General features: G+C 37.5%; 1 protein-coding gene across 29 annotated transcripts in view; it reads left to right on the top strand.

Moving 5' to 3' along the window:
- Positions 1-7,202: 7,202 nt before the first annotated feature.
- The window catches only part of VPS13B (vacuolar protein sorting 13 homolog B), an 822,207-nt gene continuing 815,128 nt past the window's right edge, over positions 7,203-14,281 (top strand). For 20 of the 29 annotated variants that reach the window (XR_013528186.1, XR_013528187.1, XR_013528188.1 and 17 more), the window contains exons 1-2: positions 7,203-7,469; positions 7,860-8,034. Coding sequence is in view for 18 of the 29 variants with exons in the window: in XM_035277321.3 (XP_035133212.3) it covers positions 7,888-8,034 (147 nt within the window). In the remaining 11 variants the exon portion in view is untranslated. Of the gene's footprint in view, positions 7,593-7,859; positions 8,035-14,281 lie in introns of all 29 variants that reach the window. The other 9 variants (XR_013528189.1, XR_013528195.1, XR_013528194.1 and 6 more) reach the window with 4 other exon arrangements.

Genomic DNA, 14,281 nt, shown 5'->3' with positions numbered 1-14,281 from the left:
TTTCATCATGTTGGTCAGGCTAGTCTCAAACTTCTGACCTCAAATGATCTGCCTGCCTCGGCCTCCCAGTGTTGGGATTAGAGGCGTGAGCCACCATGCCTGGCTGTATTTCTTTGAGACAGGGCCTCACTGTGTTACCCAGGCTGGAGTGCAGTGATGCAATCTCAGCTCACTACAGCCAGGCTCAAGCAATCCTCCCACTTCAGCTTCCCAAGCAGCTGGAACTGTAAGCATGCAACACCATGCCCAGCTAATTTTTTGTTTATTTTTTGTAGAAATTGGGTCTTACTTTGCTGCCCAGGCTGGTCTTGAACTCCTGGTTTCAAGTGATCCTCCTGCCTTGGCCTCCTGAAGTATTGGGAATGATTATGGGCATAGGCCACTGCACTGGGCCTCTTATTTTTATTTTACCTTATTTATTTTTTCAGACACAGAGTCTTGCTCTGTCACCCTGGCTAGAAAGCAGTAGCACAATAGTCCATTGCAGTCTTGACCTTCTGACCTTAAGTGATTCGTGATTCTCTTGCCTCAGTCTCTTGAGTAGCTAGGACTACAGGTGCACACCACCACACCTGGCTAATTAAAAAAATACATATTTTATATACATATATACACACATATATATGTGTGTGTATATATACATATATTATATAATATATATTATATGTGTGTGTATATATATATGTATGTAGAGATGGGGTCTCACTATGTTGCCCAGGCTGGTCTCCAACTCCTGGCCTCAAGTGAGCCTCCTGCCCTGGCCTCCCAAGTGCTGAGATTACAGATGTTAGTCACTATACCCAGCAAGTTTTCTTTCTTTAAACTTTGCTATAAATAATCAAGATAATCAAATACCTGTAAATACGTTTTTGGAAAAAGTGAGAAGATTTTTCAAAGTGTGATGTAAAGTTGAGAAATACTGTTCTAGTTAATTCTTTTTAATAATCAAGTATTTTGAAAATATATAAAACATGAATAACACCCAGTTACTCAACACCTATCAAATATTAACATTTTTCCTATTGGAAGAGAAGTAAACATTACAGATATAGTTGAAGAACCCAGTATTTCCTTCCCATTATATTTTCCCATGTCTTCCTCTTCAGAGGTAATGATACTATCCTGAATTTAGTTACTTTCTCATAAAAGTTTAAAAAGTTATTCCTATATATAGATGTAGCTATCATAATGTATAGCATTTCTTGAATGCCATATACATGTATGTGTAAATATATAGACATATCTGTAGACGTATACACACACTATATGTTATACTGTTATTTCTTCAGATTTATTGATGTTGATAAATATGTAACTTGGTTTTTGTTTTTCAAATTGTAGGTTTCAAATCGTTAGTAGCATACAAAATCAATTTAGCTGGTCATCAACTGCTTTAGAAAAAAATAGAACAGAAAATAAAATATATCATAAGTACTCAATTTAATGCCTATATACATATATGTATGTGATGTATATATGTATGCATATATGTATTAAGTCATGGTGTGAAATGTATTTCTTACTGTAGGTAAAATATTTAAAAGTCATAACATTCATTTTCACTAGTATATAATATTCTATTGTATGAATATGACAGTTAACTAGTGTCCAACTGACATTTCAATTGTTTCTACTGTTTTACTAATACAGGTTGAGTATCCTAATTCCCAAATCAAAAACGCTCCAAAATCTGAGTTTTTGAGTGCCAGCATGACCCTCAAAGGAAATGGTCTTTGGAGGATTTTAGATTTTTGGATTAGTGTTGCTAAATTGGTAAGTATAATGCAAATATTCCAAAATCTGAAAATATTTGAGATCTGAAACACTTCTGGTTCCAAGCATTTTGGATAAGGGATCCTCAACCTGTACAAACAATGCTGCAAGACAGTATTAAACATATCTCCTTGTGCATACATGTAAGTTTCTATAATATGTACAAATAGAATTGTTGGGTCATAGGGCATACATTTTCAACTCTGCTGGATGTTGCTTAATTCCTCTCCACTGTGTTGCTGTCAGTAACAGTGTACTACATTCCTATCCTACAACTCACTGACATTATACATTAAAAATATTATCAGTCTGATAGGTATGGAATAGATCATTATTGTTTCAAATTGAATACCCCTGATTAGTGAAGCTGAAGATGTTTTCTTGTGATTATTACACATTTGGGTTTCCTCTTCTATGAATTGCTCAGTTTTCTATTGAATTTGTTCATTAATTTGTAGTTTATTATAAAATGAATTCTTTTCTTCGTTGAGTAATGAACATTTAATCATCTTCACCCAGTTTGTGGCTTGTATTTTGACGTTATTTGATGAACAAGCTTCTTAAGTTTTAATGTATAAACTTTGTAAGCTTTTCTTTGAAAGTTTGTCCTCTTTATATCTTTATGCCTTACTTAAGAAATCCTTCCTCTCTGAGGCATAATAATTTTTTCCTATAATTTCTCTAAAAATTAAAAAAATTCACACTGAATTCTTACTCCATTTGGAGTTTATTTTTGTTTGTTGTGGAGAGTGGTAGATTTACTCTACCGTCACTTGCATAAGCTCTTTTCAAGGCTCTGGGAGAAGCCCAAGTAATGTTCACATGGGTTATGTTTTTATAAAATTTTCAAAAATAATTTATTTTGGAATTTCCTTAGGAATCCCCAAATAATAAGTTTTTGGCCTCATAAAACTTAGACTTCTTTCCTACATCTGAGGTAGGATTCTAATTTTAATCTTTCTCCACATAGGGAGTAATTGTTCTAGTATCAATGATTGAAATGTGCAAACTCTTTGCCATTGATTTGCAATCCTACTCTGTCATATATAAAGATGTCATGTTTGAGGGGGTTTCTTTCTGGGCTCTTTATTCAGTTACATTGGCATGTTTGTCTATCCCTCCAATTTATTTTGATGTAGTAGGGATTTCTAGGACTCTTTTTGTCTTCCAAAAGGGTATTAAACCAGGCCATTCCATTGGTGATTTATTTTAGTGAAAACTATACTTTTCTGATTTTGCTTGAAAGGCTTAGGTCAGTGGAAAAAATACGTTGTTATCTGTAACTGGTAATTCCTCTCTTAAGCCTTGACTGATTTTCTCACATAGTTCTAAATGATTTTTTTCAGTGTCCCACAGCACTTTTTACATAATCCACTTAATCATATGATATTTTAATTAGTCATTTATATCTGTGATTCCAATGAAATGGAGCTCCTTCAATGTGGGCTGCCTAAGTAACTGGTATGGTGTATAACACATAGTGGGCATTCAAAGAATGTCTGAGTTAATGAGTAAATTCAGAATATCAAACTAATATACATAAGTAATTTGAGCCAATCATGATTGTTATTTCTTGCCAATTGGACTTATGAACTATACTGTGCTCAATTTTCAAAATGAGGTAATGTCTACGTGATTGGATATTTGTTCACACTTAACTCTGAGGGTATATTAAGAATCCTTATATGCTGCAACTCTTTAGGAAGCCAGTCAGAAGTGCACTATACAGCTGCTTAATGTGTATGACTTTAAATCCAGAAAACTTTGTTGTGCTATTGATTGTAGTAATTAATGGTTTTTCTTTTTTCCTTCTCAAAAGGGGAGAAATAAAGTCAGAAGATTCAGGTTGATTACAATTTTAATGTTTCTGAAATAACAAAGTTGAAATAAGATCAGCTTATGTTTATTATATGAATTATTTAAAATAATACTTATTGCTGTGACAGATAACCCTCCATATCTCAGTAAGTTTAACAGTAGTTTATTTCTCAATCATGGAAAATCCTAATGGATGTTAGTTATCAGCAGTTGTTTCTCCAGGCAATGATTTATAGACTTAATCTCCTAGTTTTTGTCCTTAACATCTCCTTAGACCCTGGAGTCCTCTGCACATTTTTATCCTGCTTGGCAATGGAGAAAGACTAAAGCTGTCATGTGGGAGGCTTTTATGAGCCAGGCCTGTGCCTACATCACTTGTATCCACATTCAGGTGATCAGAACTCAGTTACTTGACAAAACCTGGCTATTAGCCAGAATAATAATCTAGCCATGTGTACGGAAAGAAAAGGTAAGCAGATTTTCTGAATAATTGTTAAAGCAAATCACTGACATAACCTATTAGGTACCACATAATATGCGAGGCATTAGGGATACAGGACCCCGTAGTTGAAGATCCCATATATATACCACACATAGTAGAAAACGAAATAAAAAAAGAAGCCTTTCTCCAGCTTTTTCAATTTTTAAATCTTGCAGCTGGAAAATGTAAGCAGGGAGATGGAAATAAATAAAATAAATAAAATACAGAAATGAAGAAACAGAATGGTTAATGACCTTCTAACATGGAAAACACTATCTGAGGTGGATTCATTGGTGAGTAATACCAAACATTTAAGGAAGAAATTATACCAATTCTGTATAATCTCTTCCAGATGATAGACGCAAAGGAATACTTCCTAATTTATTCATGAGCCCAGCATTACTACAATACCAAAATCAGATAAAGACATTATAAGAAAACTAAACCAATATTTCTAATGGACACAGATGCAGAAATCTTCAAAAAAATATTAGCAAATTAAATCCAACAATGTATAAGAGGAAGTATAAACAATGACAAAGTGGGACTTATCCAAAGTATGCAAGGCTGGTTACACATTCAACTAATCAATTATTGTAATTAATCACATTAACAGGCTAAAGAAGAAAAATCACGTGTTCATATCAATAGATGCAGAAAAAGCATTTGACAAAATCTAATACCCATGTTATGATAATAACTTTCAGTGAGCTTTAGCTTGCTAAAGAACATCTACAAAAACCCTACAGCTAACAGTATACATAATGGGGAGAAACTTGTAGGTTTCCTGTTAAGAACAAGGCCTGCCTCTACAGAACCAATCTGCCTCAATGTCTTCTTGAGAACCCTTAAACTATTTGTAGGGGGAAGAAAAATCTTACAATACGAAGACATAATAGTAGTAGATTTGGAAAAGGCTTGCTATTTGACATTTAAAAAAATGATCAATGAAACTATCAGTGAAAAGGAATTAAATTTATCTTGACTACTTATGGTAAAGGGCACAGTGGAGCACAGGTTGAAAACTACAAATTTTTTGATACTTAAACGAAAACACAGTTCCCAGATAATTTTCCCAAGTGAGGAATTTGGCTATTTTTTGTTGGTTTCAGGAGAAAAATGGCATATGAGAACAAAAAGTGTTTAGCATTCCATATGTTATTTGTTCAAACATCTTAGTAACATTTCCACTCCTATATTTGGCCAATTTATCTTAACATAGTGTTTTTATTTAGTAGATCACCATATTAGAAAACTAGGCCCTTGGACAGGTGTGTTGGCTCACACCTGTAATCCCAGCACTTTGGGAGGCTGAAAGTGGGCGGATCACCTAAAGTCAGGAGTTCGAGACCAGCCTGATCAACATGGATAAATCTTGTCTCTACTAGAAATACAAGATTAGCCAGGCATGGTGGCGCATGCCTGCAATCCCAGCTATGTGGGAGGCTGAGGCAGGACAATCACTTGAACCAGGGAGGTGGAGGTTGCGGTGAGCTGAGATTGTGCCATTGCACTCTAGCCTCGGCAACAAGAGCGAAACTCTGTCTCAAAAAAAACAAAAACAAAAACAAAAACAACTAGGCCCTTTTTCTCTAGAAAAGTGACAAGACCTGGAGCTAGTGTTGTAGACCACCGGGAGGTTCCACACAATTAGTAGAACAATTTTCTTTAAGTCAAAACCTCTAAGTCATGGCTTTGACCTGTGTTTCAGATGAAGCAGACAACTAAAAAATAATTCATTTGTATAATTTGGTAAGTTTTGATAATACTCAAATTATTTGAGTTATTAATGAAGGCGTTTTTTTTGTGACAGAACAGCTGCTCTGAATTAGCAATTAGCTGCTGCCTTTTTTGGTGGAACTTATTTCCTTATTTTCAATAATAAATCTAAACACCTTGCATCCTCAGGCCTCTTTTCTATTGCAGTTAATGAAGCTCTTTCAAGAAATGGTAATTTTGAATTCCAGGAAAGAGCATTAGGCCTGGATGGGTATTTAACAACCTTTTAATAAGCCTAGTTTGATTTAAAAAAAAATCTTTTGGACAGGGTCTCACTCTGTCACCCAGGCTGGAGTGCAGTGGTGTGATCCCTGCTCACTGCAGCTTCCACCTACTGGGCTCAAGTGATCCTCCCACCTCAGCCTCCCGAGTAGCAAGGACTACAGTCACGCCACCACGCCCAGCTAATTTTGTATTATTATTTTGTAGAGGCGGGTTTTGGAGGGCTTGGCCTCCCAACGTGCCAAGGCGTGCAGGCCTGGCCAGGAGTTTACTTTCAAAATGCAGTGGTAAGGTGCTTTCTTCAGAGGTAACCAAAAATAAGACAAGCTGGGCAAAACTTGTCCAGCATGTCTATGCGATTCCTCTAAGTCCAATGTATATTTTCAGAGTTAATGTTTGAGTTTCTTGACTTTGTTAGCTTGCAAGCTATTATACGGAAAGGTAATATTTTATAGACTCATTACAGCCTAATACAACCAACACCGACGCTTACAACTCTGGATTCATTACTTACTAGTTACTTTCACTTTGTCTCTAGAACTCTCAATTCCGCTTTCATTTTGGTTCTTCCCGCAGCTTCCCTAAATCCCATGTCAGACCGCAATCCTTTGGTTCTCTGCAATCTTCTCTTTGACCATCCCTCCCCCGCCCCTCATCAGCCAACTAGGGAATACTCTGTCATTGCTTTGTGAAAGTAACAGAATGCGAGAGCTTGTCTACATGTGTGGCCAAAACGCATCCTACAAGGGTATACGTCTGAATCCCTTCATTTCTCTTCCCACATCCGCCTGCCTTCCAGCAAATAAACCTCGGAACTAAGTTTAAATCTGTCACTTGCTCCTCCTACCAGCGGCCTATTTCTTCTGCCCTCCTCACTGAACCCAGGTTCCTCTTCCCAGTCCTTTCATTTATCAAGAAAAACAACCCTCTCTATTTTTCAGGGCTTTAAGTGCTAGGTCTGGTCTCTCCGCATCGAACCAGCGACCCTCTGTGCTTCCCCACCGAGGCCGAACCTCCATCTGGGGAACCGCCGCGGCGCAGCGGATCCCGGCACCCGCATCCACCTTTTCCCCGGAGCGCCACTTCCGGATCTCGGGTGTTTCCACTTTACGGTTCCCCTCACCCCTTCAGACACTTCCTAGAGCTTTGTCTAGCAGGGTCGGAGCGGGGACCCTGGCTAGCCGAAGGCAAGAGTTCTCCTCCACGAAGACGCGCAGAGTAGCTTCTCCACCCTGAGCAATCCGGTCCGGCTGCGTAGAGTGGCGGCGGTGGAGGGGCAGTTTGTTTTGAGCACCAAGTGGGGCACACCCGGAAGTGGCGCGATACAGGAGCCGCGCTGCGGGCAGGGGCGGGTGCCGGGAACCTGGAGGTGGAGGGAAGGCCGCGGGACTGGCAAGTGAGCCGAGGGTGGAGTGCAGAGGGAGTGGGAGCGGGAGGGGGCCTGGCTTTAGCTCTGGTTCTTTGGTGGCAGATCCGGCTGGCTTCCGGGAGGCGAGGGCCCCGCGGGGTGGCCAGGTTGGTAAGCCCGCTTCACTTCACTCTTCCGGTCTGAGGGACACGCTATCTTCTGGTCACTGTCTCTTCCTCCCTCACTTAGCCTGGCTAGGGGTGTTGTACTTGTGAGGAAGTCGCAGCTGGAGCTGGGGGGTCCGCTTGACTTTTCTCTGCTTCTAAGAGGAGGCGAACGGCCGCTTTGGTGGGAACCTACTGCTTTCTGCCGGGTAACTAACGCTTTTTCCTTCAGTGTACCGCCAGCTGCTTACGTTTCTGTCTTTTCTTCTTTCAGCTCTGACTTTGACTCCTTACCTTAAAAGATGCTGGAGTCATATGTAACTCCAATTTTAATGAGCTATGTGAATCGCTACATCAAGAACTTAAAGCCGTCGGACCTGCAGCTTTCACTATGGGGTGGAGACGTGGTACTCAGCAAGCTCGAGTTAAAGTTGGATGTGCTGGAACAGGTAAGCTATGTAGCTGTCATTCTGACCTCAGGCGATCCGCCCGCCTCGGTCTCCCAAAGTACTGGGACTGTAGGCGTGAGCCACCGGGCCCGGCCTACATAATTTTAAAAAGTAGTTTGTTCCCAGTGAGGGTATATTAGAATGGGATTACTCAAAGTTGCCTTGACAGGAAAACGATTTCGTTGTGTCAGAATTGTTCAGTCTATATACTCAATTTTCAAGCATTACGAATGTGCTAATTTACATTGTCAAAATTATTATGTGTAAGCCTGTAATGTCTCCACTCGATTACATTCTTAATATCCTTTTTGGGCAATGGAAGGGGTTGAAAGCCAGCAGGAAGGGTGGCTGGCTGGTGGGGCTGAGAAAAAAAAGACCAGAATAAAAAAAAGAGCAGGTTCAGATCCCATTTCCCACGGCATCCTCAGAGTGTTGAGTAGATGCATTGAGAATGGCAGTAAAATTGGAAACTTCTTTATTAATCGTTTTAGTTCCTTTTAATATGAGCTTGGTCTGATGCAAGAAACTGTAACTTCAGGGTTCACATATTCATTAATTCATTTAGTACATTTATTAGTAACATATGCCAAAAAATTCTGTTAGGCTTGAGCATCTGTGGAAACTCAGAAGAGAGACCAACTGGTTTTTAGGATAAGGGAAGACTTAATCTGATAGTAATAGTTATTGATCATTTGTAGTTATAGTCCACAGCCTCTTTTATTACTCGTTTATTAAGTAAATCTAGACTTAACACTAAGAAATAATATTCTTGGCTGCTTCTTTTTCCTCTTTTCAGGGTTGAGTGGATATTTTCAATATTTTCATTTTAGTTTTTTCTTTTTAATGAGTACAAATCCCAAGTATAAGAGCTCAATTTTAAAATGTTTTATATCTGTGCAACTACTGTCCAATAAAAAAATAGAATGTTTCCAGCACCCCAAAAACCTCACCCGTTTTACTTTTAATAAGTACTCCAGGCTGGGCGCGGTGGCTCATGCTTCTAATCCCAGTACTTTGGAAGGCCGAAATGGGTGAATCACGAGGTCAGGAGTTCAAGACCAGCCTGGCCAACATGGTGAAACCCATCTCTACTAAAAATACAGAAAATTAGCCGGACATGGTGGCATGTGCCTATGATCCCAGCTACTTGGGAGGTTGAGGCAGGAGAATTGCTTTATCTGGGAGGCGGAGGTTGCGGTGAACTGAGATCATGCAACTGTACTCCATCCTGGGCGACAGAGTGAGACTCCTTCTTGGGGGTGGGGGAAAGTACTCCCCACTCCTAAAAGAGGTGACTGGTAATCTGTCTTCTGTCAACATAGATACCTTTTACCTGTTTTTGAACCTGAAATAAGTTGATATCACTTATTGTTTGGCTTTTTTTCTTTCAACATTTCTAAGATTAACCCATGTTGTTAGATGAGTTTGTTTTTTGTATTGCCATTACTATTCCATTGCATAAAGATTCTACAATTTACTTTTCTCCTGTTGATGGACACTTGGGTTTTTAATATTTTTGGCTTGTGAAGAAAGCTTCCATAAACATTCTGGTACATGAATCTTGGTAACATAAGTATTAATTTCTCTTAGGTGTATACCTAGAAAGTAGGCATGTGTTTAGCTTTCATACTGCCAGATAGTCTTCCAAAGTGATTGTAACAATTCCAGTCTCAGCAACAATGTATGAGCATTCCATGTATTTTACATTTTTGCTGCTACTTGTTATATTAATATTTTAATGTTAGCCTTTCCAGTGGGTGTGTAGTGGTATCTCATTGTAATTTTAACTTGCATTTTCCTAATGACTAATGATGTTGAGCACCTTCTTAATATTCTTATTGGCCTTTTACTTATTTTTTTTTTGTGAATTCTTTTTTCCTTTTTTTAAAATTGGGTTTTCTGTCTTATTGATGTATAGGAATTCTTTATATATTTTGGAAATGAGTCCTTTGTCAGTATATATGTTTTGCAATATTAACTCTCAATTTGTGGCTTGTCACTTTACTCATACAGGTGTCTTAATGAATAAAAGTTAACAATTTTACGGAGGTCCAATTTATCAATCTTTTCCCTTGTGCTTAGGGTTTTTCTTGTGTTGTTTAAGAAATCTTTACTTAACACCAATGTCATGAAGATATTCTTTTCTATTTATTTTAGGAGCTTTATTGAATTACATGATTCATCTCAAATTAGTTTTTCTGCATATATGAAATAGAGGTCAAGATTAATTTTTTTTCCATTGATCGTCAGTTGATCTATACCATTTCTTGAACTCTTCTTTCCCTACTCAATTACAGTAAGCCTTTGCTGTAAATCAGGTTGCCATATATGAGTGGATTTGTTTCTGAACTCTTTGATCTATTTGTCTATTCTTGTGTCACTCCATATGGTTACCAATAAGATTTGATATCTGTAATTAATACAATTTTGTTCTGTTCACCTTCAAGATTGTCATAACTATTTTAAGTCCTTTGTATTTCCATATACATTTTATTTATTTATTTTTTGAGTCTTGTTCTGTTATGCAGGATGGAGTGCAGTGGCTCGATCTCGGCTCAGTGCAACCTTCGCCTCTCAGGTTCAAGCAATTTTCCTGCCACAGCCTCCCTAGTAGCTGGGATTATAGGCATGCACCATCACGCCTGGGCAATTTTTGTATTTTTACTAGAGACTGCATTTCACCATGTTGCCCAGGCTGGTCTCAAACTCCTGACCTCAGGTGATCCACCTGCCTTGGCCTCCCGAAGTGCTGGAATTACAGGCATGAGCCACCACTGCCAGCCTATCATATACATTTTGATTTCAACTTGTAACTTTTAGAATTAATTTCCAAAAAGGAAAGCTGTTGGTGTTTTTTCTGGGATTACATTGACTCTGTAGGTCAATTTTGGATGAATTAACATATTAACATACTGAGTTGACATAGTTTTGAGTTTTTCCATTCATATACAGAGCAATGCTTTTCATATTTTTAGGCCTTTTAATTTCTCTCAGCAATGTTTTGAACTTTTTAGAGAAATTTTGCATGTATTTCATTAAATTTCATCTGTTTTTATTGATGTTTAAGTAGATTTTAAAAACCTTTATTTTCTGGCTAGGCTCAGTGGCTCTTTCCTGTAATCAATCATAGCGCTTTGGGAGGCCGAGGTGGGTGGATCATTTGAGGTCAGGAGTTTTGAAACAGCCTGGCCAATTTGGAAAAACCCCATCTCTACTAAAAATACAAAAAAATTAGCCAGGTGTGGTGGCACATGCCTGTAATCCCAGCTACTTGGGATGCTGAGGCACGAGAATCACTTGAACTGGGGAGGTGGAGGTTGCAGTGAGCCAAGATCATGCCACTGCACTCCAGCCTGGCGACAAAGAGAGACTCTGTCCCAAAAAACAAAAACAAACGAAAAAACCCCTTCATTTCCTAATAATTTGTTACCAGTACAGAGAAATCAAATTGATTTTAGTATGTTGACCTTCTATCTAGTGGCCTAACATGTCTACCAGTATTTGGTAGGTTCTTTTGGATTGTCTATGTTCAATCATGTCATCTGCAAATAATGACAGTTTTACATCTTTCTATACAGTACTTGTATCTTTTATTTCCTTATTATACTGGGCTAGGACCTCTTATATAATGTGTAGTAGAGATCATGAGAATAGACATTCATCCTTTTTTGTTTCTAATTTCAGTGGGAAAGTATTTAGTGTTTTACCGTTAAGTATGTTGTTATCCATAAATACCCTTTGTTGAGTTGAGATCTTCTTTTCCTACTTTTCCAATGAGTTTAAAAATCATGAATGAATGCTGAATTTTATCAAATATTACATTTAATGAGTTGATACATGATTTTTCTGTTTCATTTTGTTAATGTGGTAAATTACATCGTTTTCAAATCTTAACCTTGCATTCCTGGAATAAACCTGATTATATATTATCTTTTTTACATATTACTGGATTCAATTTGTTAAATTTTGATTGGTTTTATTGTGTCTTTGCTTATAAGTGATACTAGCCTGTGATTTTCCTTTCTTGTAATGTTATTACCTAGTTTTGAATGTCATATATAAAAATATATATTTACCTTATTTGTGAAGTACTCTTTTTATAATCTCTGACAGTTTATATAAGATCGATGTGAGTAGTTTTTTAAGTTGTGATAGAATGCATATAATATAACATCATCTTAACCGTTTTTTATTTTTTTGAAATGAAGTTTCACTCTTGTTGCCTAGTCTGGAGTGTTATGGTGCTATCTCAGGTCACTGCAACCTCCACTTCCCAGGTTCAAGTGATTCTTCTGCGTCAGCCTCCTGAGTAACTGGAATTACTGGCACCCATCACAATGCCTGGCTAATTTTTTGTATTTTTAGTAGAGATGGGGTTTCATTATGTTGGCCAGGGTGGTCTTGAACTCCTGACCTCAGGTGGTCCACTCACCTTGGCCTCCCAGAATTCTGGGATTACAGGTGTGAGCCATTGTGCCTGGCCTATCTTAACTGTTTTTTAAATATACAATTCTGTGATATTACTTATATTTACATTGTTGTGCAACCATCATTGCTACCATCTCTAGAATGTTTTCATCTTCCCAAACTGAAATTCTGTAGCCATTAGAATGCTAACTTCCATTTTCCCCTCTTCCTAGCCCCTTGCAACCACCATTTTACCTTATGACTGTATGAATTTGACTATTTTAAGTATCTCATATGAGTAGGATCATTCAGTGTTTGTTCTTTTGTTACTGGCATATTTTACTTAGCACAATGTCTAAAAATGCTTATTTATGTTATAGCATATGCCACTATGTCCTTTGTTTTTAAGTCTAAATAATCAGTTATATGTACATGCCACATTTTGTTTGTTTATTCATTCATCGATAGATACTTAGGTTGCCTCCATCTTTTGCCTATAATGGCGATATGAAGGTAGGTGTACACATATACCTGAGACCCTGCTTTTAATTTATTTGGGTATACACCCAGAAGTGGAATTGCTAGATCATATGGTAATTCTGTGTTTTTTTTTTTTTTTTTGAGGAATCACCATACTGTTTTCCATAGTGATTACATTGTTTTACATTCCTACCAGCAATGTGGGAAGGTTCCAATTGCTCCATATTTGTGCTAATATTTGTTGTTTTCTGTTTGTTTAAATATAGCTATCCTAATGGGTATGAAATGATATCTCAATGTGGTATTAATTTGCATTTCTCTGATGATTAGTGATGTTAACCCTCTTATGTTCTTATTAGCTATGTTTGTTTTCTTTGGAGAAATGCCCATTTGAGTCCTTTGCCCAATTTTGAATTGGGTTCTTTGTTTTTGGTTGTTGTTGAGTTATAGGAGTTCTTTATGTATTGTGGATATCAGTACCTTATCAGATACATGATAAGGTATTTGCAGATATTTTCTCACATGCTGTCAGTGGTGTTTTACTCTAAAATAGTGTTCTTTGATGCACCAAAGTTTTAAATTTTGATGAAGTCCAACTTAGCTATTTTTTTCATCGTCTAGATTTTTGCTGTCATATCCAAGAAATCATTGTCAAGTCTAATGTCATAAAGCTTTTCTCTTAAGTTTTCTTCTAATTTTTTTGCCCTTAGGTAGTAAAAGATAGTGTTGCAATCTTTCTCTCTCTCTTCTTTTTAAAGTGTGAATATTCAGTGTTCCCAACACCATTTGTTGACAACTGTACCTTCACACTAAATGGTCTTGGCACCCTTGTAAAAAATCCTTTGACCATAGATGTGAGGGTTTGTTTCTGGCCTTCAATACTATTCCATTGATTTATATGTCTGCCTTTGTGACAGTATCACACAGTTTTGATTATTGTAGCATCGTAGTGGGTGTCAGAATCAGGAAGTTTGAGATCACCAACTTCTCAGTTTTTTAAGTGTTAGGAAAAAAAAATCTGGGTTATGGTGTAAAGTTATAAACTGCTGATTTATTTAAGAAATATAGGATCATGTAGACTTTTATTTCTGCTGTTAGTTTTGGTGAGTTGTATCTTTCAAGGAATTTCCGTATTTCTTGTTTTGGGCTGGGTTTTTGTTTTTCTTCTCTCAAGGTGGACATTTCGGTTATTGATTGGAGATTTTTATTTATTTTCTTTTTTTTTTTGGGGGGGGGGACAATACCTTGCTCTGTTGCCCAGGCTAGAGTGTAATGTTAATCACTGCTCACTGCAACTTCGACCATATAAGCTCAGTTGATTCTCTTGCCTCAGCCTCTGAAGTAGCTGGGACCACAGATG

Source organism: Callithrix jacchus, chromosome 16 (assembly GCF_049354715.1).
Source record: "Callithrix jacchus isolate 240 chromosome 16, calJac240_pri, whole genome shotgun sequence".
NCBI lineage: Eukaryota > Metazoa > Chordata > Mammalia > Primates > Cebidae > Callithrix > Callithrix jacchus.
Note: the sequence above shows the minus strand (reverse complement) of the source record. Positions and strands in the feature narration are given on the sequence as shown.